We start from the raw sequence: 25,568 nt of genomic DNA, 5'->3' as shown, positions 1-25,568 counted from the left end.
TTATTTGGCTTTGTAATATATATTAGAGTTGAGAAGTCTAGCTTAGTCCCTTTCAGGTTTTTGTTTGTTTGTTTTTTGTACTTTTCAATAGAATTCTGAAGATTTTTCTTATAGGTCTTAAACATTTCTTGTGAAGGTTCTTCCTCACTTATTTTTCTTGATATTGTGGGTGGGATTTTTTTCATATTTTTAAATGCTTTATTGCTGCTACACAGAAGAGCTATGGACCTTTGATGCTTTAGTTTATATCCAGCACTTTTTAATCTCCCTTTTTAATAAGACTCACAGTAGAGGGGCACCTGGGTGGCTCAGTTGGTTAAGCGTCTGCCTTCGGCTCAGGTCATGATCCCGGGGATCGAGCCCCGCATCGGGCTCCCTGCTCGGCGGGAAGCCTGCTTCTCCCTCTCCCTCTGTCTGCTGCTCTGCCTACTTGTGCTCTCTCTCTATCATCTCTGTTAAATAAGTAAATATAAATCTTTAAAAAAAAAAAAGACTCACAGTAGAGTCTTTTGGATTTTTCTAGGTATATGACCAAACATCTATAAGCTGAGATGATCCCAGTTTTACATATTTTCCTTAGTGATACAGTACTTTAAAAGCACCCTAATATTAAATATTAAACCATTTTGTATTCCCTAGGATGAATCCCACTAATTATTGTGATATTTTATTGAATTATATTTACTAATAATCTGTTGAGGATTTTATATTTATCTTCCTAAGAGATATTGATTATTCTCTTATGTTAGGTTTTTATGCTAATTTAATAAAATCACTCATAGCTTTCCATTACTGTCTACTCTGGAAGAGAAAATATATGGAATTAGAGTCCCTTGAAAGTTTGAAATGCTTCACTCTAAAACTATCTGACTTGAAGCCATATTTGAAGATCATTTTAAATTTAATGTAGTCTGCACTCTCAGGGTTATGGGTACAATCTCTTCTTTATTTCTTAAGTGCATTGTTTTGTTTTGTTTTTCAGAAAGTTGCCAATTTCATCAAAATTTTTCATTTCTTAGTATTGTGTTCTTTTTTAATATTAATATCAATATCCTCTTATAATTCCTTCCATATATTTTATCCCCTTCTTATATCAAATTGTGTTTATTTGGGCTTTCTTTTTATTGAACAGATTTTTAAGTGACTTTCTGTTGTTTTGGGTGGTGTGTTTTGTTTTTAAGAAATTATATTTTGGCTTTTTAAACTCTACTGATTTTTCATGTTATAAATATTTCATTGGTTTTCCCTATGTGTTATTTCCTCCCTTTTGTATCTCTTTTGATTTTAAATTTTTAATTGATTGCCTAGCCCCTAAACTTTCTTTTAAAGAATAATTAAATTTTTTAGTGTGTGAATTTTTTCTTTAAGAACATTTTGGGGTATCCCATACTGTTCTTTTGTGGTATTTTAATTTTACTTTTCTGGGACTATAGTTATTTGTAAGTGTGTGATATTTGTTTTATTCCAACAATTCTAGGAGATTTTTATGTCTGTACAGTGTTTAATTTATAGCTCCATCACTTGGATAACTTGTGGTTAAAGAGTCTGGGCTATAAAACAACTACTTTCTTGGAATTTTTTTTTTAATTTTTTTTTTTTTAAAGATTTTATTTATTCATCTGAGAGAGAGAGAATGAGAGACAGAGAGCATGAAAGGGAGGAGGGTCAGAGGGAGAAGCAGACTCCCTGCTGAGCAGGGAGCCCGATGCGGGACTCGATTCCGGGACTCCAGGATCACGACCTGAGCCAAAGGCAGTCGCTTAACCAACTGAGCCACCCAGGCGCCCTCTTGGAATTTTTTTGAGCCCTCTTATAGCTCAGTATATGACTACTGCAGTGACTGCCATCATGGTAACTATCTCATGTGTGCTTGAAAAGCTGGGGTTCCTGCCTAAGTTCATAATATCTAACAATTTAGCCTTCTACATTTTATTTAATTTTTCAAAATTTCTATCTCTTTATACAGAGGACAGTGTGACATCCTTCTTCTATTAGGAACAATACAGGCAGATTAAACATTTCCAACCATAATAATTCTATGTCTCTGCCTTTCTCCTAGCATACCTTATTTTGATGCTCTGTTAATGCCTGGACTATTTTTTCCTCATTCTGTATTTTGCGCTCTAATTTTTTGTTGTTGTTGTTATGAACTGTCTTTTAGTTGATATTAATATTGCCACCACCTGTCATCATTTTGTTTGCATTTTTATGATATTATCTTTGTACATCTTTCTTTTCTTATTATTCTTTTTGCTTATTTTTCCTCTCGGTGTATAAATGTCTCAATGATAGTGTAACAGTAGAATCAGAGAGAAAGGGGTGGATGTGAGCGGCAGAGCAAAAAGATGCACCATTTTGCTGAGCAGATTCAGGAGATAAGAGGGGACTGAGGAGGGATGAAGCAGGTTTTCAGCTTGGGTGGTTGGGAACAGAACGTAGCCCTCAAAAGGGGAGATGTTAGGTTGGGTATAAGACAGGCTGAATTCGAGAGAGAGAACTGGCCAGCTGCCTCCCTGTCCGTAGGTGACACTGGCCTCAGGTGAGGCTGGGGATACAGCCAGTGGATGGGCTGCACGTAGAATTACGGTTACATTCTCACCCACTGCTTTGGCGGCTTTGATGGCGCACCTAATGTCTTCATAACTCGGTTTTTCTGTAAACCAAGAATAGTAAGACTTATTCAAAAATACTTCTGTAGAAGTATTGAAGAGTGTGCATGTGATAAACAATTTCTAAATGCTTGAGGGCCTTTTGAGTGCTTGCAGACAAACAAAGGCATTGTGACTGTAGAGTAGCATTATTTTAGAATGAAAGTTCCGCCGTAAGTGTGTCTGATGAAGAGTTAAACTATTTTTGAAAATAGGACGTGTACGGCTTCATCTATGCAGTGAAATGCCATTTCCCACTGATTTGATGGAGCCTTTTCTCCTTAAGCCTTGCTTGCTTTTTCCAGGGCTCTGTGCTTGGCATGGTAATTAGGGACTTCTGCTCTCAGTGATAGGATGCTCCTGGCTATTTCTCCAGCTCTACTTTCCCACAGCTTAGCTCCTTACATTTCCCTGGCAGAGTGTGTGGTGTGTATTTTTAAGTGGTAGGATTTGGGGGAAGCAGTTCTGTGAAAAAGGAACGTGATAGACAAGGCTGCAGAGCAGGAGAATCAGCTGGGGTTGCTAGCTTTTAATTGAAGTTTAGTTGGAGGTTCAATGAGGTGAGACTGTTATGACAGATTTCAAAATGTAATGATAGGAAATGGGGTGGGTTCATCAAAGTCGGAGTAAATACAGAGCAATGGCTCAGCAACTCAGCATGAAACAATAGCTACAAACCCTCAAAAAAAATAGAGAGTAATTAAAATTTGCATTGTGCAGTCCTCCTTCTCAGTGGGTACCTTTCCAGGGAAAGCAATAACTTTATTGTGAAAAATATAAACACAAATTTAGAGATGTAAATTATATGCATGTTTTAATCTTGTTCATAAACACTGAAAGTTTTAAAAAGGTAAATATAATCAAAGCACACAACTGCGGCTAAAAGCAGATTTGAGAAAGATCTCAAGAAGGTGAAAGGCCCTCCAGTCTCCCCCAGCCCTCACCCCTTGCCCACTCCAATCCTACCTGCCTACCCCCTTTTGTGTATTTGGAAAAGAAGAGGTGGGATTCTGTCTTCCAGTTTCAGGGAACACACATCCTTGTCTCTAATCTGTTAATGTCACAGGAGGAATGGTGGGTTTAACCCTTTCCGCTTCCTCTCCTATCTCTTCCCCCTTTTGTCTATGCATGTGATGTTGGAGGTTAGTAAGACACATGGGTGACTAAGTGTTGGATGATTTGCAGCGTGGAAATTTACCCAAATACTCTCCAGATTCTTCTATATCCGTACTTCAAGCATGACAGTGACCTCAAGTTGAGCCAGTTCTAAGGGTTGGCCTTAGAGAGACAGCATGATATAGCAGAAAATTCACTGAACTGGTGTTGAATAAATGGGTGTGGGTTCTATCTTGACTGCCTCTTGCTGCCAGACTGATTTTGGAAAAGTCTTTCACTTCTCTGGGCCACAATTTCTCCATCTGTTAAAGTCATTGAGTGGGCCTAAAATGAGCTCTTAGGTTCCTTCCAATTCAAACTTTCTATAATACTGTGTCTCATGGACCCACTTCAATCCAAATGGGGTCCTGGAGATTCAGATTCAACATGGTACCCTTCTTAGGTCCTTAGGTGCGCCCAGGAGTAAGAAATGTTCCAGAGAAGGCCCAAAGACTCTCCATACTGTAATGTAAGGCCAGGGCTTCCTGAGACTGTTATTAGAAGTCTGACACTCTCTCGGGTTTATAAGGGTCTCTCCCAGTAGGGAATGACCTGATGTCTGTCCAGACCATCAAAACTCATGGTTGGAGCCGGCATCGACATGATCCAATGTAATAATCTTACATACTTCATCTACAGTGATAAGGGAAGTATTTAAATAGGTATCTATTGCCATATGTCTCTCTCAATGGATTCCCTTTTTCAGAGTAGGATAGTGGAAATTTATAGGATGATAGGGAGAGATATTCATAAGAGCAACCTGTCATTTATATAAATCCCTTCAAATGAAATTAAAGTATGGTAGTCAGGGGAAATATAGCTTTAAGGAATCAAACCCAAAGTTCAATTTGAAGAATCTTTTTAGTATGTTGTGTACATGAGTGAGTCTACCAGGTGAACATGAAGTAAAGTTTTTCTTGATTGACTGTTTTAAAGGTGGAAAATAGAAAGTACATGAGAACTCAGCATTTGCTCAGCCAGTATGTTATATGGTAGGGAAGAATTGGGACTTGGAAGTAGGGTAAGAGAAGTGGTTGTGAGTTTGAAGACATGTTTTCCAATTGAGACCACTCATCCCCACCACTGAACTCCAAAGGAGATGGTTCTAAACACCATTGAGCCCTGGCCTGAACCTGACCGAGACTTTACCATACAGCCTTTGTGATGATTGCCTCAGGCTGCCCTGGAAAGGAAGTAAGTTTGGGGCAAGTTCCAAAAAGAGCTCTCTGATCCAGTTTGATTAGAGTGTTAGAATACTGAAGTTTCCAGGGGCACCTGGATGGCTCACTTGGTTAAGCATCTGACTCTTGATTTAAGCTCAGGTCATAATCTCAGGTTCGTGAGATCAAGCCTGTGTCAGGCTCCACGCTGGGCTCAGAGCCTGCTTAAGATTCTCTTTCTCCTTCTCCCTCTGCCCTGACCTCCACCCCTCTTGCTCTCTTAAAAAAAAAAAAAAAAAAAAAAAAAGGAATGGTGGAGTTTCTAGAGCAGTCCTGAAATAAGGCACGAGGGGATGGGAGGAAGGGTTTATGACATGTGTGTCACCAAACTGGAACTTTTGGGGAAATAGGAGGGATGGATGTAGGAAAGAGTAATGAAATATTAGTAAAAGCGTTTGGGTCTCCTAATCCTGTCATACTGTTTAACACTATTTTTCTTGATATATAAGGATAGACATGTATATTATATTCAGGTACCTTGAGCAACAGCTGTGCCTTAAACATTTTGTTATTAATCTTTAGTGATGAGACCAACATGGAGTAATTTATACAAAGATAATGTTCCTATCTTAACTAAAACTTACCAGATAACAAGGAAATACACTTTACCTAAAAATTCTCAAACTAATGGATTAAAGACCTAAATAGAAAAACTAATAAAAAGCTGTAAAGTAGTAAAAGAGAACACGAACACATCTCTCAGAACTTTGGATTTAGCAGTGGTTTCTTAGATATGACACCAAAAGCAAAGGAACAAAGAAAAAAATAAAGTGGACTTCATCAAAATTAAAAATTTTGTACATCCATGAACTACCAAGAAAGTGAATATACAGCCCACAGAATGCAATAAAATATGTGCAAATCATTTATCTAATAAGGGTCTAGGGCTCATAATATATAAAGAACTCTTACAACAAACATAAAAAAGACAAAAACCCAATTAAAAAGTGGGCAAAGGACATTTTTCCAAAGAAGATATGCAAATGACCAACATACACATGTAAAGATGCTCAACATCAAAAGTCATTAGGAAAATGCATAGCAAAACCATAATGAGATACCATTTTTACACCAGTAGGATGGCTACTATCAAAAACAAAACAATGCAAAACCAAAAATAACAAGTGTCTGTGAGGATATGGAGAAATTAGAACCTTGCTGATGGAATGTAAAACAGTACAGCCAGGGTGGAAAACAGTTTGGCAATTCCTCAACAAAGCTAAGCATAGAAATTGCCATATGACCCACTAATTCAACTCCTAATTATATACCCCAAAGAACTGAAAGCAGGCGTTCAAACAAAAACTTGTATATGGATGTTTATAGAAGTACTATCATGACAGCCAAAGTGGAAGTATCAAAATGTACATCAGCTAATGAATGGATAAAAAAAATGTGGTATATCCACACAGTGGAATATTATTTGGTCATAAAAAGGAATGAAATATGATACATGCTATAACATGGAGGAACCTTGAAAACATTATCCTAAGTGAAACCAGCTAGCCAGACATAAAAGGCCACATATTGTATGATTCCATTTACATGGAATGTGCAGAATAGAAAGATCCATAGAGATGGAAAGTAGATTAGTGGTTACTAGGGGCTCAGGAGAGAGAAGAATGGGAAGTTCCTGCTCAAGGGGCATGGGAACTTCATTCAGAGTGATGAAAAACTTCCAGAACTAGATACTGGTGGCACTGTGACTGTATTCAGTGCCAGTAAATTATGCATTTTAAAATGGTTAAAATGGCAAATTTCGTATTATGTGTATTTTACCACACACATGAGAAGTTCCTAAACCATATAAACCTTGTACCTTTGACAAATGAGCTCAGGTTTGCTAAGGGATTAGATATATTTAAAGCACAGCTTTGGGGTTGGGGGAAGCTTCTGGAAGTGAAAATGTGCATGACTGAGGGTCAGGAGTCCTGTGTTCTGGTCCAGGCACTGCTCTTATGTGGTGCAGGGTGAGTCATGTAAACTTTCTGGGCCTCAGGGGACTTGGACAAATTTTCTCAATCATGTGTGGGACCTTTTCAGACTTCACATACCTTCATACACCCTGGCCCCTTACCCAGTGTGAAGAGTAGACTATTTCAAACAGAATGCTCTTCCACCAGGCAAAGAGGGTGGGGAGGGTGCAAAGGTGTCTTCTTCAGTAGAGCCTTTGCAATATTCCAAAGTCCTGAAGCTGATTGTGGTAGTCCTCACAGGAGACCATAGGAAGGAGGTTCTCTCATTTCTTCATACAGTGTCCACTAGCAAACATTTACTGCACACACTCAGGACTGTGAGGCACCGCTGAAAGACACAGAGCCCCTAAATTTGTGGAGCATATGTTCTAGAGGGAGGAGATAGCATTAAAGAGTTAAGTACTGAATGTAGTGAGTACTCTGAAGAAGAAGTAAATGCTCCTGAGGATGAGAACTCCAGGCTTAGGGACGGCTGCTCTGAGGAAGCCATGATTGACCTGTGGTCTGTGGGGTGACTTGGAATTATCCAGGAAACACGGAAAGGGGCAGATTTGCTTCCCTGGTGGAGAGAGAACTGTGAAGAGGATGGGAGAATGGGCTTGGAGAAGATTGTGAATACAGCCTCATTCTCGAATGTCATGCTGAGTTGTGGCCAACGTCACTGAAGTAAAAGGCCAGGGGACGTATCTCTCTCAGACCACAGCGGGCACGTCTACCAGCAGACGCTGCTTTCATGTCCCCACCATACCACTTCCTGCGCTCTGAGCTGTGGAACCAGCAGTAACCACACAGAATCTCTGGAACTGAAAGTGCTCCCCAGTGTCGACTGTGACCCGAAGCCACCATTCCTCAGAGCCCTTAACATCTCCACAGCACAGGGCAGTGTGGGTCACAGAACAAGTGGCTCTGGAGTGTGACACCCAGCATGCTGTGCGGCTGTTGAGAGGATGTTTCTCCTTTTGGTCTTTCAGTTTTCGGCTCATCAAACCAGTAAATCTGGGCTTTGAGGATGGTGGAACTACCAGACTTTTACTTAAAAAGTGGGGACAGACTTTTACTTAAGCCTTCACAACCATTGTACTCGGCCAAGCCATTGCACGGTTTGGTGGGTGAACTGGTTCCACTTTGGCAACGGAGGCCACATTTCCACATGGTGATGGAGCCCAGGGGGAACAGAGAGCTCACACCTGCCAGTTGGCCGCTGTCCTCCTAGGCGCTGCGCTGCTTAGCAGGGGCGCGATTGGAGGGCCCAGAGCTGAACTGCAGGTGTGTGCGGTGCTCCTGGCTTGCCGTCTGCTGTGCTGCAGGGGGAGGGGAGCAGTCATAGCTGTGACTCAGGCTACCTCATTAAGGAAAGGAGCTCATCACTAAGTCCCACGTCAGGCATCCCCCGACCAAACTCAGGTTTAGAAGCTTATGTGTCCCCTTTTCTTTGTAACCATAAATCTATGCTATCAGACTTAATTCTTTTTTCCTTTGCTTTCAGGAGAGTAGATCTGGAGATACAAACAGCTGTGTTGAAGAAATAATTCGGGTAAGGACATTTTGTTTTTACAAATCTTACCAACTGATTGGACGTAGATTCCAAATAGAAGGAGGCACGTGGCTATATTGTCAAAGGCGCCTATTGTCTGTTTCCTGTTTGATGCTTACCTTTTCTGAGGGCAATCATGGAAGTTGCCTAAATGCCACTTTACAAAAACATGGCTTCTTTTCAAAATCTAGGAGTTACCCATCAACCTGATGCCTTTGTACGGGCTGAGGTGACACTGTATTAAAGTGATCAGCTGGGAGACAGAAGAACAGAGTTGAGATGAAAAATATCGTTGTGCACACATTTAGATGCCTCCATTTATCACCCTCCTATTTAGAAGCATCCTTTAATAGTCTATACTTTCCAGTCAGGCAAGGGTTGCCTTGTTATTTTTCTCCTAAACTTAATTGGAATCAGAAGCACTCTGACAAAGAGGTAATACTCAGTGTCTGAAAATTTATTTCCATATTGTTTTGCATCTTATTGTGTTGCCTGTTACTCCCTGTAAGACTGTCTTTTTCCTCCTCATCATCTCTAGTAGCTACCCTCCGTGAACCAGTTTCACACCCAGATTTACTGAGGTTGGGCTCTTCTGCCATATTAGTGTTTTCCTGAGTATTCAAACTTATAATCAGGATGTCATCTTCAACCCATATTTTTTCTTCACTCATATTTTTTCAGGGGAGTAACCTAATAATTTACATTCTCAGAGAGCTGATATTATGCTGGGCAAAACACCAAGACAAATTAGACCAGATGGGATGGCAATTCCCTATAAAGAAAAAACCTTTATTTTAATATGTTTCTAACTTTTGGACATCCTACACACTCTTTCTTGAATTGCCAGTGAATGACAGTAATATAATTATTTGGTTTTAAAATTTGCATTAATCATCAAATTGTTTTCAGAGGCAGGGTTTTTTTTTTTGGCTTCCTGGAAAGCATTATTTCATAAATAAATCTTTAACTCTCAAGTTGACCAAAATAAGAAATTGAAATTTGATCTGTTGAGTTCATAATGATTTTTGTTTTTCTGGCAGAGATTTATATGGAAAACAGTTGTCAAAATGGGTAGCTTCATTTTTGGCATTTAATATATGTTAAATAAAACACATATTGTATTTTATATCTGTATTATCTCTAACCTGAGGCTTTGTTTCAGAGTAAACAACAAATAGTGTAAAGTGCTAATATACTTTTCCTGTTTCTCTTTTGACATACTTTCATGTTTGGAGTCCAAATATTCAGTGTTTAAGCCTTCTTCCTTTGATTGGTTATGGTGTTTATGTCAGCAAAATGGTAATACCAAAACATAGCAATCCCTCTTTGGTTTCCCAATTTATAAAATCCTACCCGTTCTTATCCTTTCTTCTCTTTTCTGAGGATGTGGTAAAAACCTGTCATTTGACCTTTCTTTTCCGCACTCCAGGCAGAGCCTGAAGTTTGAATAAGGGCTTGAGCAATTCACACAGCAAAAGGATATAGTGGAGGTAATATAAAATTCACCTAAAATACAACTGAATGCTGCAGTCAAGAATTTAAAGCATTATTTTTTTTCTCAAGAGAGCTGATGAAAGCCTTATGCCCCATGGTCCCACTTCTACTTCCCAATACTGACCCTAATATTCCACTGTGCTGCCGCTACCATGGCCCACTTTGAATCAGGCACGGAACAAAAGGGAAAGGCTGGACCAAGCAGATAATTGATTTGGAAGCACATGCAAGGTTCAGGGCAACAGAGATGATGATTTCATCAGAAGACAGCTGAGCCCTCTCCAAATTCTGGTCTTCCCAGAGCCCATGAGGAGTGGTCCAGAATGGGAAATGGTATAGACTCAGAGGAAACAGAGGTGATGGTGGTGTCCAGGTGGGCCTTTTCTCTGCCCTCCCCTGTCAGCCTGACGTGTTAGTAGTAGTAGTTGGTACTGAGGGAGGTCCTAGAGAATCATGTCCGTGTTCCCAGTTTTGCCCAGAATGTTTTCCTGGTTGTCCCCTGCCTCGCACACACCAGTCATTCTCCAGGGTTGTCTTCCTCTCTTGTCCTAAGCACGTCCTCTCCTCCAAACACAAGCATGGGGCTCCTTCTCCATTACAGCCTGTGGTATTTATTGTGTATCTGCCACATGTTGGGCTTCCTCCCATACTGTGGCCCTGCTGTCTGGAACTGAGAATCACGACTTTGTAGAATGAATAAATGAATGAGTGATTGAGTGAAGGAATCCTCTAAGGGAGAATGAAGAATATCATTGTGATAACTCACAAACAGATTCCATTTGCTCTAAATCGTAGACATGACTTACTGGCCTTTTTAGCACTGGGTTCCTTCCCATGGATAGTCTTTGTGGGGCCTAGTTTTCCTTATCACTTTCTCTCCCCTTGTGATCAGCTCAGGTAAACCTGATGTGGTCAAGGTCACCAAGGTACTCGTTACATGGAGCCATCACACAAAAGTCATGGCTCTCTCTTATGGTGGAGAATGAGCAGGTCATGAAAGTGCCTTAAAATAATGAAAATTGAGATATTCACTTAACAAGTGTTAGCATGCCCTTTCCATGTGGGAGGTACTGGGAAAATAATAGTGGGCCAAGCAGACATGACCCTCTTGAAACCAACCATGTGCTGGAGGATATAGATACTAAGTTTTATTTTTAATCTTATAAATAAATGTCTAATGTTAATTGTGATAAGCACTCAGGGTTCCATGAGAGCCCACCATAGGGCACATGACCTCATTTTAGGTCAAGAACAGCTTTCCTGAGGAAGCAATATTTGGACTAATAGTTGGAGGACGAATAGGAAACTGACCTAAGAAGAAGAATATTGAGGCTGCAGGCAGAGGAACAGGAAGGGTTTGGCTAGTTAGGGACCCAGAAAGGACAATGTTTTGGACTAATTAGCATGTTGGTAATAAAACCATAGAAATGGGTAAACTTGCCTGGAGAGAGACAAGAGAAGCAATGAGAGCCAAAATTCCAACATTTAAGGGCCAAGGAGAGTAGGATCCACTAGCAAATGAAAGGGAGAGGGTGTGACTCGGGAAGTTGAGGGATAATGGTGGCCATGGAAGGTCCCAGAACCCAGGGAAAGAGAGTTTCAAGCTCAACAGTGCACAGGACTTCTGAGAGTACAAGAGAGACGAGGATTGAAAACCACTCCATGGACTGGACAACAAAAAGCTCATCAGTGACTTTATTGAGTGCTGTTTCTGTGCAGTAGAAGGAGCAGCATCCAGACAAGAGAAGACTGAGAATATGAAGTCAGGGAGTCGAGAGACCTTTTGTGAGGAGAGGCCACGGTTTCCATCCAGGGCCTCTCCATTTGCAAACAACCCTGTTGATAAGAACAAGTACCAAATGATGGAACACGTTTTATGGAATTTATGGGACGCTTATTACGGATGAGGTACTGTTCTCAGTTTCTTGCATGTATTAGCTCCTTTAGCCATCACAGATGCCCCATGAGGCAGGGACTGTTAACATCCCCATTTTACAGACACAGAAATCTAAACACAGCTTGCCCAAGGTCACGCAACTAGAAAGTGGTAGAGCTGGGATTTTAACGAGCACCGTCTGGCACCAGCACCCTCTCTATCTTCTCTACTGAGCTTTCTTATTAAATGAAGAAATCCCCCTGGCTCAATAATGAAACCACTCAGGCATTTTGCCGTGAAAGGGAGGTTTCCCATTTCCACATGTTTATGAGTCGGAAGTGCCAGATCATGCATTTGTGCACTTGAACTCACAGAGGTTTTATGGCCAATGTTATCAACCTCATCTTTAAACTTCTTTTTCCTCTCCCCTCTCTTATTTTTGCTGAGGTGACTGTTTTCAAGTCATTTGAATATTACATTATATTCTAAAGTGTAATTATTTTTTACTCTTACTCAGAGAATTCTAATCCTGGGACCTAATAAATCTGTGTATTATTGCAAAATTCAGTTAACCGAGGGAGAAATTATAACCAAGTTCTATGAAGATGGGCAATAAGAACTAGGAGCCCTCATGGCTGACATATGTTTGTAACAGACAGTTTTGTAAGTTATACTATATTTCATTCTTAAAGGTTCCAGTGCTGTAATACTTAGGTGCTTTTCGTAGCATTATCCATTAACGTAGAATGGCATTAACATTTGTTCAGCAAATAAAATCCGTTTACAACTTAATGGGGTTGTGTAGGGCTAGAATCTAGGATGCACAAATTTTATGCAAGACAGCTTTAGATGGCAGGTGTTGAGGGGCACTGCTCATAGCGTAGTGAGCCTTCCTAATAAGAGACCAGTGTTGGAGATTCTGGTTTGGACTTAAAGGATGAAGTTAGAGACAATTTCAGGGTAACATCTGAGCAGATTATTTTCTTGGTTTTTACCTTTAGTCACTAATTTAATTCCAATTTCCTATGTGATATTTATAGTGAATATTTACATAGAGTTGGATTTCTGTTGATAGGAAGGGGGTAACTGGTACTTGTTTAAATTCTGGGGGCCCAAATCAGTTTCCTGACACTACAATTGAACAGACTTCCAGCAAATAAAGGAACTCCGTTTCTAGATACTCCTAGATAAGGAGCCTGCTGGACAAGATTTTCGGTTTGGATTCTGGGCGGTCTGTGAGTAAGGAGAGCATTTAAAGCACCATCATGTGAAGTGCACATTATTATGGTCCCCTCACATGTTCTGACCCTCATGGTGGGCCAAGACAAACCTTGTGCTTAAATGTCTACATGCTCCTTAACCCAAATGAAAATATGTTGGCTAGCCTATAGAGAACAAAGAGACAACTTGTTTTAAGTGACCTGTTCGGCTCATTTACAGAGATGGACCTCAGTCAAATCTCCCCTGCTTCAGACCAGGCAGGCTTTTTTGAGCTCATGCTCTTTCCTTTATCAATGATTTCATTTGTTTCAAACAGTAAAGATTTTATTAGTGACAAAATGAAGCCCACAAATGGCAAAATCAATCCAGGTTGAGCTGCAGAGGAGCTCCATTAATACATCCCATTACTTGCTGCAGTGAAATAAAATCAGAGCAAGGGTAAACCTAATGTAGGCCTAGAGAAATTCACCAGACAAAACCTACGAGTCTTGCCCAAGATGAACTATTGGCTGGTAGTGTTTTGTTTTCATTTCTCTTTCTGCATTTGGTCATCTGAATGGATAGAAACAGAAATACCACAATGTATATCTTCTTTTACAACCATAGATGCATTTTTAAGAGATGTTATTATGCTAGTCCTTTTGGCTGAAACCAAAAGCCCTACTTAAATGTCTCCATCTCTGCTTGCCAAGGGCATCTTCATGCCTGTGAGGGGTATCCAATGGCCTGCTCCTACATTCCAGGGCCATTTGGCTACACTCTGTAGACTTTGTGATCCCTCCAGAACTGTTCGATTTCTAACAGCAGTGGGGCAAGAGACCACTCTAATTCAGAATCTGTTCTGAGCCGAGAGACTTTGAGGGTGATAGCCAAAGGAACCCCAGAGGTCTGGAAGCTCCGGCACGAATGGCTTTGCCTTTCTTTGTTTGCCTGTCTCATTCTCATGCATACCATTAGAAATTACAAAGGCATTTACAGAACCATGGGGATAGAAGACCAAAGGAATGTTAGCAGCCCATGTAGCTAAAGGTCCATGGGAATGTACTTTCTGCCCTAACAGTCAAGGGTGAATTCTGATACCTCAGTTGATATCTTTTCATGGGTGTTGGTCACTATTTTACTCTGAAGGTGCTGACTGAAAGAAAAGAGGAGATACACAAATGGCCTGTTCACAAAACCTAAATGCCACCGGATGTCATGGAAGCTCCTGGCGCTATGTGCCTCCTACCGTAGCCAGGCTAGTAAAGACTTGGAGATACACACGGGAGGTGTGTCAGCCAGCCAGGATGCATGAAGGGCTGAGCTTCAGGCAAGGTCAAAGACCCAGTTTCACAGTTTCTCATGAGGATACTTGGTGAAGCTTAGCATTACATTAAAGGACCGAGGGATTAAAAATACGTCATTTTGTAAGTTTTCTGTTGCTCTTGCCTTACAAGGGGCATCAACAGAACAAAGAAATAAGAGATTGAATGTAACTCAGAAAGTAGTAGATTTATGCCATGGTTTAAAACACCTGCCAGACACGCAGAAGGGACAGATGCTTATAGAATGAGTAAGAGAGAGAATGTGGGGAAGAAAGCAAATAGAGATGCATTCCTTTCGATGCCAGTGCTCCTGTGAAAGGTGCCTTGCAGAGTCCTCCCCTAGCAACACAAGAGTGGAGGAGGGTGGGACAGAAGCAGAGACAGTTGCTGCCTGACGGTGCATATGTGGTCCATTGGACTATACTTGTCACCCATGCCTGCCTCTCAGGTTTTCACAGCACCCTCACAGATTTCTGCTTCTTTGTATTTCAGTGAGGCCTCATTTTCAGAAAAATAAGTGCTTAAGCTTGGATCACCTAGAACAAAGCATGCAGATTCTTATCTTTATCTATGAATGAAGTTTACGATTGCAGTGTGGTTTTTATTTTACTTCTAGAAAATACCAATACACATGAGAGTATAATATCTGATAATACTTTCAAATGTATAAATTCCCAAAGAAATACTTATTTTTAATCTTGGGTTCTCTTAAGTGCAGCTCTTCAATGCTAATATTGCTGGCCGCTCGACTTGCTTCAAGTCCTTTGCTAAATTTACCTAACAGAACGAATGCAATTTTATTTTCTCTTTCCTATTTCTATACTTAAGTATAATATAAGCATATGTGCTCATTGGACTTTGAAAACCGTGCCAAAGATAAAAACTGGTAATTATTTATGGAATGATTATGTTAAGTCACTTAATAAAGAATATTTTGGAGTGCTAATTAAGAAGCACAAAAACATTAGAATATTTGCTGAAGTGATCTTAGTACTTAACATGTGCAGACAAATAAGATCCTCCTTGTTTGCCGAAGTATTTTTAGACTGTGAGTGTTTGTATACAGGTGTGTAACCTTTTTTTTTTTTAAAAAAACATTTTATTTATTTATTCATGAGAGACAGAGAGAGAGAGGCAGAGGGAGAAGCAGACTCCCTGCTGAGCAGGGAGCCCGATGCAGGACTCGATCCCAGGACCCTGGGATCATGACCTGGGCCGAAGGCAGACGCCTAACCAAATGAGCCACCCAGGCGCCCGGTGTGTAACCTTTGTATCAGAAAATTTCTAGCAAAAAGGGCCCTGTGACCTTCTTCATCTCTACCCTACGTTTTTTTGCTTCTCTCTTTAACCTAGAAATTCTCTCAGGCAGCTGGTCCTTGCAAATAGGTCCTTGAGTACAAATCACTGAAGACCTCTTACCACTGTTTCTGCCCCATCAAATTCTCTAAGCGCACGGCCATCTCTCCCCCCAGAAAGCTTGCCAATTTCAGCCTGTAGCTGGAACGGCCATGTGTGAGCGTTACCTTCCTCTGAGGCGGGTCCTCTGTTAATGCCCTCCACTCCACCCCATTAGCAAGGCACCATTGTGCTTGGTCTCTTGTCTACCTTCAGAGTCTACCCCAGGACTTCCAGGATGGAGCAGTGAAACCTTTTCTCTAGCAGCCAGCTCTGAGGCCTGGATCATGGACCCTTCTATGCGTCCAGCCAGTTGTGACCTCTTGTTGATGTTGAATCCCAGTTTCAGGGCAGGATCATCTTGGTAGCTGGCCTGTGCTGTTTCCCATTATCCCCTTCTAGGGAATCCTTAGACACTCTTCCTAATTGCTGCCCCATGAAATTCTAATACTGCAAATATACTGTACTGTGTATGGTATATGTTTCTGTGATTTATACAGAGAAAGACTTTTTCATCCCCAAGAGCCAGGCTGAACTGGCTTAGCCACTAGCCATCCCCCTTGCTCCTCACCTCTGACACCTGGACCTCCTTCCTGCCTCAGCAGGAGCTTCACTGTCCCAGATGCTGAGGAGATAGATGCTATTAGCATGCGCACCTTGGCCTGCTGGCTTCCTTGGCCAGTGTGCCAGGCTCTGTCCTAGGCACCGGGGGCACAGCAGTGAACCAAACAGGCCTAGATTCTGTCTTGCCAGACCTCTTGTGTTCCGACCCGCTGACAGACCTGGAAACTTACCTGAATCTCATGCACCCCTCCTTCCCTCTTTCCTGACTTCCGGCTGATCCCTCTGCCTGTGTGTTGGAGTCCCATGCACGACTGCAGCTAGCTCAGGAGCTGGTGAGTGCCCTCTCTCTCAGGTCTCCTCCAGCCTAGATCTCTCGTAGTGTCCTCAGGGTAAATGTGTACACATGCTTTCCATCTTCAGAAGAGAGCGTCTTCAGTGCTGCACTCCTTGGGGCTCTTTCCCCTTCCTCAGTTGACTCCCCCCGCCAGAGTCCCCGTGTGCTTTCACCTCCACTTTCCCATCAACCCCCTGCTGTCCGGTTCCTCCTCCCGTGCTCCCCTGAAACCACTTTTACCAGTGTCACTGCTCCACGCTGGCTTCTTGCTAAGCACAGAGACTGTTCCCAGCATCATCCCCTGGTGGGCATTCCATGTGATGCCCGCACTGTCCACCTCAAAATGCTCAAGCCTTAGCCTCTCTCACCACACCCTCCTGGATTTATTCCCATTGGGTGGTCATTTCTTCTTGGGCTCCTCCATGCACCTCTCTTCCTGTAACTACCCCTGATGTGCCGGGATTCCTCGGACTTCTGTCCCAGCTCTCTTCTTCTAGAGGCTACAGTTTCTCCAGCTTCTGGGGGCATTTGTGCCATGATGGGGCAGGGGGCAAGTATGTTATCTCAAGCCCAGCTGTTTCCTTAGTTTCATGCTCATCTATCCAGCTGCCCCGAATGGCTCCACTTTTTAAAAAAGACTTTGAGAGAGAGAGAGAGAGCACTAGCAGGGGGAAGGGCAGAGGAAGAGGGAGAAGCAGCCTCCCTGCTGAGCAGAACGCCTGACACGGGGCTCCATCCCAAGACCCTGAGATCATGACCTGAGCCAAAGTCAGACGCATAACCGATTGAGCCACCCAGGGCCCCAATTGCTCCACTTATGTGTGTCATGGACACCTTTACCCTAATGCCATCTCACACCCCTGCTGGCTCTGCCTCCAGCATGGATTATCCTCATTCACCTAGCTGCTCAAGCCATTGGGCTCTCCTCCTCACACTCGTCACATTCGGTTCCACACCAAGTCTGTCAGTCTGTCTTCTGAATCTCACTTAAACAGGTCTGCTTCTTTTCATCTCCGTGCTACCCTCCTTGTTCAGTCCACCATCTTTCCCACCTAGATTATTCCAGAGACCTCCTCCCCGGCCACCTGCCTACTGACTGCCTCTAGCCAGCTCCCCCAATGTAGGTGGTATCAGCTTTCCAAAGCATGTGTGCTTTAAAAACATTTCAGTGGCTCCCCTTGGGTTTAGGACAGAGTCAGATTCCTGGATGTGGTCTGGGAGAGCCACACAAGTCCTAGCCCTGCATTGCGTTCCAGCCTTATCTTTCCCCACTGTCCCCCTCACACTCTATACTCCACTTCTGCCTCTGGGCTTACCTCATGCTCTGTCTACCCCTCACCCCAAATTCTGCTGTTTCCAAACCTTCCTTGAGAGATCACTCCCTGCAGGAAGCCTTCCTGATTCCCAGGTCTGAGTTAGATGCTCCTATTCTGTATTCCCCAGGAAAGGTACCCTTTATTCTTATCGCTTCACTTATTATATTGAGTCATAATGGTCCTTCGTTGCCCACATTAGGCTGTTACCATCTATCCCCAGGGACTATCAAAATGACTGTCACATAATGAATGTTTAATAAATACTGAATAAATGGATGGAGAATAATGAATGAATGACTTTGACCTTTTGCTCAATGTCTGTTCTTGCTCTCTACTTTATTGTCCTTCCAGTACTGCAACAAAAAATGTTGAGGTGCTATCCCCCTAGTACATCAGCTCTCCAAGGACATCCAAGACTGTTGTGTGACCTGGGAGCATTAGGACACATCCTACAATTAGCACAAATGCAAGAGAGATAGAAAATTCACCCCCTAACTCCTGAGGGTTGGAAGTGAAAAGGAGTCCAGCGGCTCTTGCTGGCATTTCACACGTCAGGAGAGCTCAGACCTTTCTATCTGCCACTTGTGTTCTGATTATCTTTCAGGAGATGGAGTTTTTCATTTTGATAGATAATGAGTGTAATGTACAAGTTGAAGAAATCAAGATAATAAATTTACAGGGATAATTTGGTTAATTACCATTTTGCTGCTCATAGCATCAAGGGCTGGAAGTCAAAGCTCTTTCCGCTGCTAATATGCTCTGTGGAAAGCAGTTCTTAGAACAATTAAAACACATCCACCCAAAAGCGATCAGCTCAAGACATACATTTAAAAATTGTATTTATTATCATTAAAACCACACACAGTGTTTTCTGTTACCTTTTCAAACTGAGGGGTGTGAAATTACAAATTTGCTACAAATTTGTGTCCACATAGGAAAGTTGAAAATAATTTCTTAAATAGAAGATGATAATTTGCAGATTAAAGAGATAAGGGCCTTGAAAAATTAGACCATCTATCTAGATATTAATCTACATTTTCTGTAGTCCTTATATTCATAATTATTTAAATCAGCATAACCTGAAAAAACTTAGAAACCTCCATTCCCCTTTCCATTTCATTTATATGTTGTCCTATAGTTCTGAGAAATGTGATTTGTAGTGGTGCAATTCCTTTGTTTTTATGTTGGTTGGATGCAATGCAGTGTAAGTGTTTTTTAAATGTAGGGGTTGGAACTCAGACATTTTGCATAACTTTTAGAACATGCTCCCATACTTATAGGCATCTTATTTTGTTCTGATTTTGGAAGCTATCCACACAGCCCATAATTTCCGAATAGGTACCCTAGTGTCAGCATTCTTTAGCCCCCCACACTAACTAGGTTTTGCACATGGCTTGTCGTCCCGTTTGCACATAGCTCCATTCCTGGCCCCACTTAGACCTCAGCAGTTCTGGAGAAATGCTATGTTCGGTACCACTGCTCACACCTCCACTCTCCGGAGACCAGCCCCCTACCAAATACTGCTTTCCTAAACAATTTCAGTTTCTGATGATAAATCAGGAAAGGTGCACCACTGCCTGTCTCTCCAGTTATTAGCTTTGAGAACAATTGTCATATGCTAACAGTAGGGGATTTATTTTCTTTAATGTACCTTCCCTCTGTCTCTCCTCCCACTAAAAAGATGTGCCTATTTGTGCAAATGGGTATCTTTCTCTCTGCCCTGAATTTCTTAGGATATCGCAGAAGTTGTGACCTGTTTATTATTACAGATTCTTCAGTATGATGTTTTTATTTTAGTGCCTTATTTTTGCGTTGTAATTCTAAATAATTAGACGTCTGTGGTTCTGTGGAATTAAAAATATTAAAGATTTTATGTTATTTTTTTAAACAAAGTATCTATGAACATTGATTAGGCCTCTGAAATGTGATTAAAAATCTTAAGATCAGCATGCTTATAATTGATGTATTATGCAATAATTTAAAACTCTATCCTCAGCTACTTGTGAATATCTTTTTAATAGTCTCCAATATAGATTAATTCTGTATGTAAAGTACATATTTCTTTTTAAATTACCCTGGGATTCTATATTAATTCATTTAACATTATTGAAATACTTGTATCTGCATATTTCCTTTATGAATCATTTTAGTCTTCCCTTCCCTGGCAATAACTTGTGGCCTAACAGTATTTTGGGCCAATTTTTAAAACATGTTTTTGAATTCAGTTTAATGGTGTGTAGCGAGGGGTGGGGTGGGGAATGAAGAATAGGCTTTTCAAAATAGAACCTTTAAAGTTAGCTAAAAATATTAGTAGTGGCTTCTAAAAAATGACCAATCCCTGAAAACCTATTTCAGCTGCTTCTTTCTAACCAAATTACAGATTGAGACCCTGGTGAATCTGAGACTCAACTTGAACTACAAAAGCCATTTGAAAATTCCATTGCAAATAACTAGAAAGAGGCAAATGGGGGGGAGGCTTGAGAAAATCCAGCCACATGCGATGAAAAAGATGATATTGCGCAAACAATGAGGTGCAACAGGTTCTCTCCAACCAGTGAGAGAAAAATGTCTCCTCTAGTCTGCAAAATAAGCGTTTATCATTCTGACTTCTTAACTTCCTGTTTCCTTGTTTTATTCCACCGACTTCTCTCACCAACCTCTCCACACACATCCAACCCCAGACTCTGGAAAAAGATGAGAAATGAACACGGAGTTCTTTTGGAGGTTCACTAGTTATTCTTGTGTGAAATGAGGAGCCCACTGTGACATGAATAAAGACTCCAAAGCAGATTCTTAACATGTTTAAAACGGTGTGGATGGTGGGGGAGGAGGGGTCATCGTAGCTGGCATCATCTAGAAAGATCGTCAGCAACCCTTGAATAGTTGAAATGATTAATCACTTCAGCACAAAAGAACACAAAAGGAGATTGGTTAAGAATAAGCAGGGGACAGAGTGCTAGCTCCAGGGGTGACGTGCTTGTCTGCTTAATAATGTATTTTTAAAGTGTGTGCCACATCAAAAGCGAAGCACATGCAAATAGAGGAAGGAAAGATAAGGCAGTGAGCAAAATATTTGGTGAATTAGAACAAATGTTTAGGAAATCAGATGAGCAGTAATTTTGATTTGAACATTTTAAAAATGCATTCCCATCCCCTTCCCTCTCCCCGCCCCCAACATCTTAGGAGCATTGGGAAAGCTTGCAGGATGTGTGCTGGACCTTTATCACTGAAAATGAGGACGAGCTAATCAAATCAATATTGCCTCATAGCCTCCCTATCTTTAAGGCGCAGGGATTTGAATTGGCTTCTTAGACTAGAGCAAACTACGCGACTTAAAGCATAGGAAAGTATCATAATGGCATTGCTTAACATATATTGATGGCTAACTGTGCCCTTCACATCTATTACCTCTTTTAATCCTCACAGTAACCCTATATGATGTCATCCCCATTTTACAGGAGAGGCAACGGAGACGTAGAGAGCAATTAAGAGACAGGGTTAGGGTTCAAACTCAGGTCCCCGGAGCCCAAGCTCATAAACACAGTGCAATTTTTTCAAAACTCTGAATATTTTCAGAACGTAAGACTGAGCCAGTTCTTCTTGTGAGGGTACATCAGAACTCTTGCATCGTACCACCTCTTTCTTACAGCCTCGAGGAAACAAAGGGATGCATGACGGCTGCAGTTGTTGCCCCAGTGGCGAGAAGCTGCAAGGCGTCTGGCAGCAGTTAGATTGAGGATCGGTACATGCCGAGTGGCATGAGAGAGGTGCAGTGAGCATGGAAATACCACTGATAGTTCCTTACGGAGTGAGCTCGAGTGTGTATTCATGTGGAAGCTAGTCACTGAGTAGTATGTCTGTTACTGAGAAAATGGGTCTTTCGCATCAGCCTGTGTTATACGCTGCCTTGTATGGAGCTGTACGTTACTGACAGCTCCTGCCGTCTTACCCCTCGTAAGAGCAAGCAACACTCAGTGCTGTCCTCCTCCCCCAGGAGAGGGGTGGGTAAAGATGGGAAGTCCAGAGATACCAAGAGCTCCAAGGGACAGAAGCCCGGGTGTGAGTTGTCCTGGAGCTTGAGCTTTTGCATCAGATACTCCTGCGTTCAACAACAGCTCTGCCACCAAATGGCCGGGTAACACTGCGCTAATGTAGGTTTCAAGACAGTGTACATTTTGCCCAGGAAAAAAAAAAAAAGCTATTGTTCTCACTCACTATTTGATATGGTTGTAACATCTCTTGCTGGGTAAATTTGTGAATACACACATCTTAGTGAGTCAGCGTCTAACAAAATATTTTCGTTCATCAAATGCAATTCTGGAGGTAAACCAATTTTGTAAATCTGTGATTGAAATAAACATTTTATTTTGGAACTGATGACTGTTAGCTGCTGGTTTCCTTGTTGTTAGGATAATCGAGTATTTTCAAATTCATTAGAGACGAGGTTTACTTAAAGAAATTTCCATCTAGACTATCTAGCTGTAGAATACTTGTGCGATTATCTTTACTGCTAAGAAACAATTGCTTTCTAAAGGATTCCTGGCTATAGGAAAAGATGGACCTAGGATTAGCAGCAGACTCCCCTAAAGTCTGTTTACAGTGTCTTTAAAACTCAGCATTTATAGGAAAACAAAAGTGTTGGAAATCACTGAGTTTGATTGACAAACAGTAAAGCTTGGAATAAAGCCAAAAGCCAGTGGGACATTATAAATCACTTTACAAAAATAGAGTTTTTTATACAACCGTTCAGGTGCATATACTAAGTAAAGTGGCTGCAAAGGGAATAAATGCAGACTGCGCCCCCTGGTGGAACACTAGTTTGATAGGTGGTTGGTAGCTTTTTGTCTCGTTAAGCACGGTTCAAGTGCTTATTTAAATTTCTTTGCCTTTTTGGTTGATGATAAAACTATGTCAACTTGTGCCTATAAGTTGCTCTTACACGTATATGGTTTTACTAAGTATGCCTTATTATAAATCAGATTACCCAGGCAAAGTAATGTTTATAGTATGTGTTCTAGTCTACTATGTTCCTGAAGATTCCTTTTGAGAGCTCACAAAGGATTAAAAATCATAGCTTCTAACTTGTAGCAGTATTTTCACACTGAAATACACTTGGTACATTGCTTGGAATAGCTGGCAAATGACACAGAACCCTCCTATTTAAATATCAATCCTTTCCACATATACTTACACAACTAAGGAGAGCAATGTAAAACTCAGAAATCTACTTGGACTTGAAAGGACAATGAATTAAAATAGTGGAAGTCTTCAAAGGGGTGGGTTCAGAAAATCCTCGGCTTTTATATAGACCCTTAAAAGAAGACATGAGAAGGAAAGTGGGTTGGCATTTTTATACCATGTATGAAGGATTATTTCTTTTCAATATTTTTCAGTGATGTACAGACTTAATTTCAATTAGAATGAGATTGCCTACATTTCCGTTTGATTTTGTAGCACCCAGCAATCATCTCAATAAATGCTTTTGAATGGTTTATTGAAAATCTAACTTCATGAAAAAATGGACTTATTCAATATTTAAAGGCATCTTATATACTTTCAAGTATGGGACATATTACTTGTTAAATTGTATTCAGTGCCTTGAGTTCTTACTATTAAGAAAGCCAGAGAGGGCGCCTGGGTGGCTCAGTTGGTTAAGCGACTGCCTTCGGCTCAGGTCATGATCCTGGAGTCCCTGGATCGAGTCCCGCATCGGGCTCCCTGCTCGGCAGGGAGCCTGCTTCTCCCTCTGACCCTCCCCCCCTCATGTGCTCTCTCTCTCATTCTCTCTGTCTCAAATAAATAAATAAAATCTTTAAAAAAATAAAAATAAAAAAATAAATAAATAAAAATTAAAAAAATTAAAAAAAAAAAGAAAGAAAGCCAGAGAATTTCTAGGGTCCAGAAATGAATAAGAGCTGGAATTTTACATATAGAAAATTCATGGCTTCATGGGAACTCAGAAGCATCTAAAATTATAAACTTAGTATTACCTCTGATAAGAATCTACTCTTGAGTGAAGTAGGAGTTTATAATGATACCTATCAGTACTTGACGATGAAGAACTGGCCATCCATATTCAGCATAGTAAATAGTAAGTTTTCTAGCCGAGTGTCTTGTCTGCCTGTGGCAGCAGTAACATGTGCTTGACCCAGGTTGGTTGTGTAGCTCAAAGAAGATTAAGGATTGCACATAACATGGTAAAGTGCTATGAATAGCAGTAATGCTTCAGCTCAGAGCTACAGAAAGAAGATAGAGAGCTGGAGGAAGCACTGCTTCACTCAAAACAAGAAAAAAGCTAGAGAAACTATTTAACCCATGAAAGAACTGACATCATAGGGCAAACAATTAACCTGAAATGTGATGAGAGCCAGGCACCTTCAGGAAGAAATGGGACCTGAGCATTGGTTCATATGGGATACCACCCAAGGCCATATACACCCAACTCCTCTATCTCTCCAACTGCTTGGAAACCTTCATCTGTGGGAAGAAGGGCACAAAACTGCAGCCCTTCTGGTGGATCCCCTGGTGGGGCAGGGGAATGGCACCCACCTCCGAAACTGAATCTCAGACCCCTCTCCCTCTCATTCCTAAGAAACAAAAGCCTTAATCTCCAGGAGGAAGGACAACCAAAATGCATCCTGACGTCCCTAGGGGAGACCCACTGTACCTGGTGAAGAGAAAACAAACAGCTCTACCCCTGGGGAAGGCACAGGACTATGTGCTACCTAACATTGCTTCTGGAGGAGGCTACACCACCAAGACTCCTGTTCTCGGTGCCTACCTGAAACCAAGTCTTAATCAAAACCTCAGAGTCCATCTTCCCTCCCCAATTCTCCAACCACCACACCAGCAAGGATTGAGTAAAAATAAGAGTGGGATACAACTGGAAGAGCCATGCATAGGGAAGACCCACAGTCAAGTGGGGAGATTCATAGCCAAGCAGAGCACAAACTTCATAACCATACCAACTCCTGACTAGATGAACACAAACCTTCAAACTAAAGACCTAACAGAGGGAAAGGCATTCTCATCTGCAAGCACAGAACATACTTACCTCAGAGTCTGCTGCCCTATACAACATGTATGGCTTTCAACACAAACTTAGGAGACCAATGAAGGGCTTCAAAAAAGCACAGTCTGAAGGGACAAAGCAGTCATCAGAATCAGAATCCAATGTGACACAGACATTAGAACTTAAATGGCTACAATTAATACATTAGTGGCTCTGAAGGAAGAGGCATCTAAAATTATGAAGTTCGTTTTTACTTCTGATAGGAATCCAAAATCATGCATGCAGAATCATAGGTAATTTCACTGGGGAGACAGGAACTATAAGAAAGCCACATGAAAAAATGGGGAAATGGAAAACACAGAGAGATGTAAAATGCCTTTGATGGGTTTGTCAGTAGACTGGACACAGTTGAGGGAAGAATCAAAGAGTATGAAGATAAGTCAATAGAAATTACTCGAAATGAAAACAGAGAGAGAAAAATGTAAGAAAAAAACAGAGCAGAGCATCTAAGCTCTGGAG

General features: G+C 41.4%; 1 protein-coding gene across 1 annotated transcript in view; it reads left to right on the top strand.

Moving 5' to 3' along the window:
- AFF3 (AF4/FMR2 family member 3) overlaps nt 1-25,568 on the top strand; it is a 523,317-nt gene that overhangs the window by 236,767 nt on the left and 260,982 nt on the right. The window contains exon 7 of the mRNA XM_032420156.1: nt 8,486-8,533. Within this exon, the coding sequence (XP_032276047.1) occupies nt 8,486-8,533 (48 nt within the window). The remainder of the gene's footprint in view (nt 1-8,485; nt 8,534-25,568) is intronic.

This window comes from Phoca vitulina, unplaced genomic scaffold (assembly GCF_004348235.1).
Source record: "Phoca vitulina isolate PV1807 unplaced genomic scaffold, GSC_HSeal_1.0 scaffold22, whole genome shotgun sequence".
Taxonomy (NCBI): Eukaryota; Metazoa; Chordata; class Mammalia; order Carnivora; family Phocidae; genus Phoca; species Phoca vitulina.
Note: the sequence above shows the minus strand (reverse complement) of the source record. Positions and strands in the feature narration are given on the sequence as shown.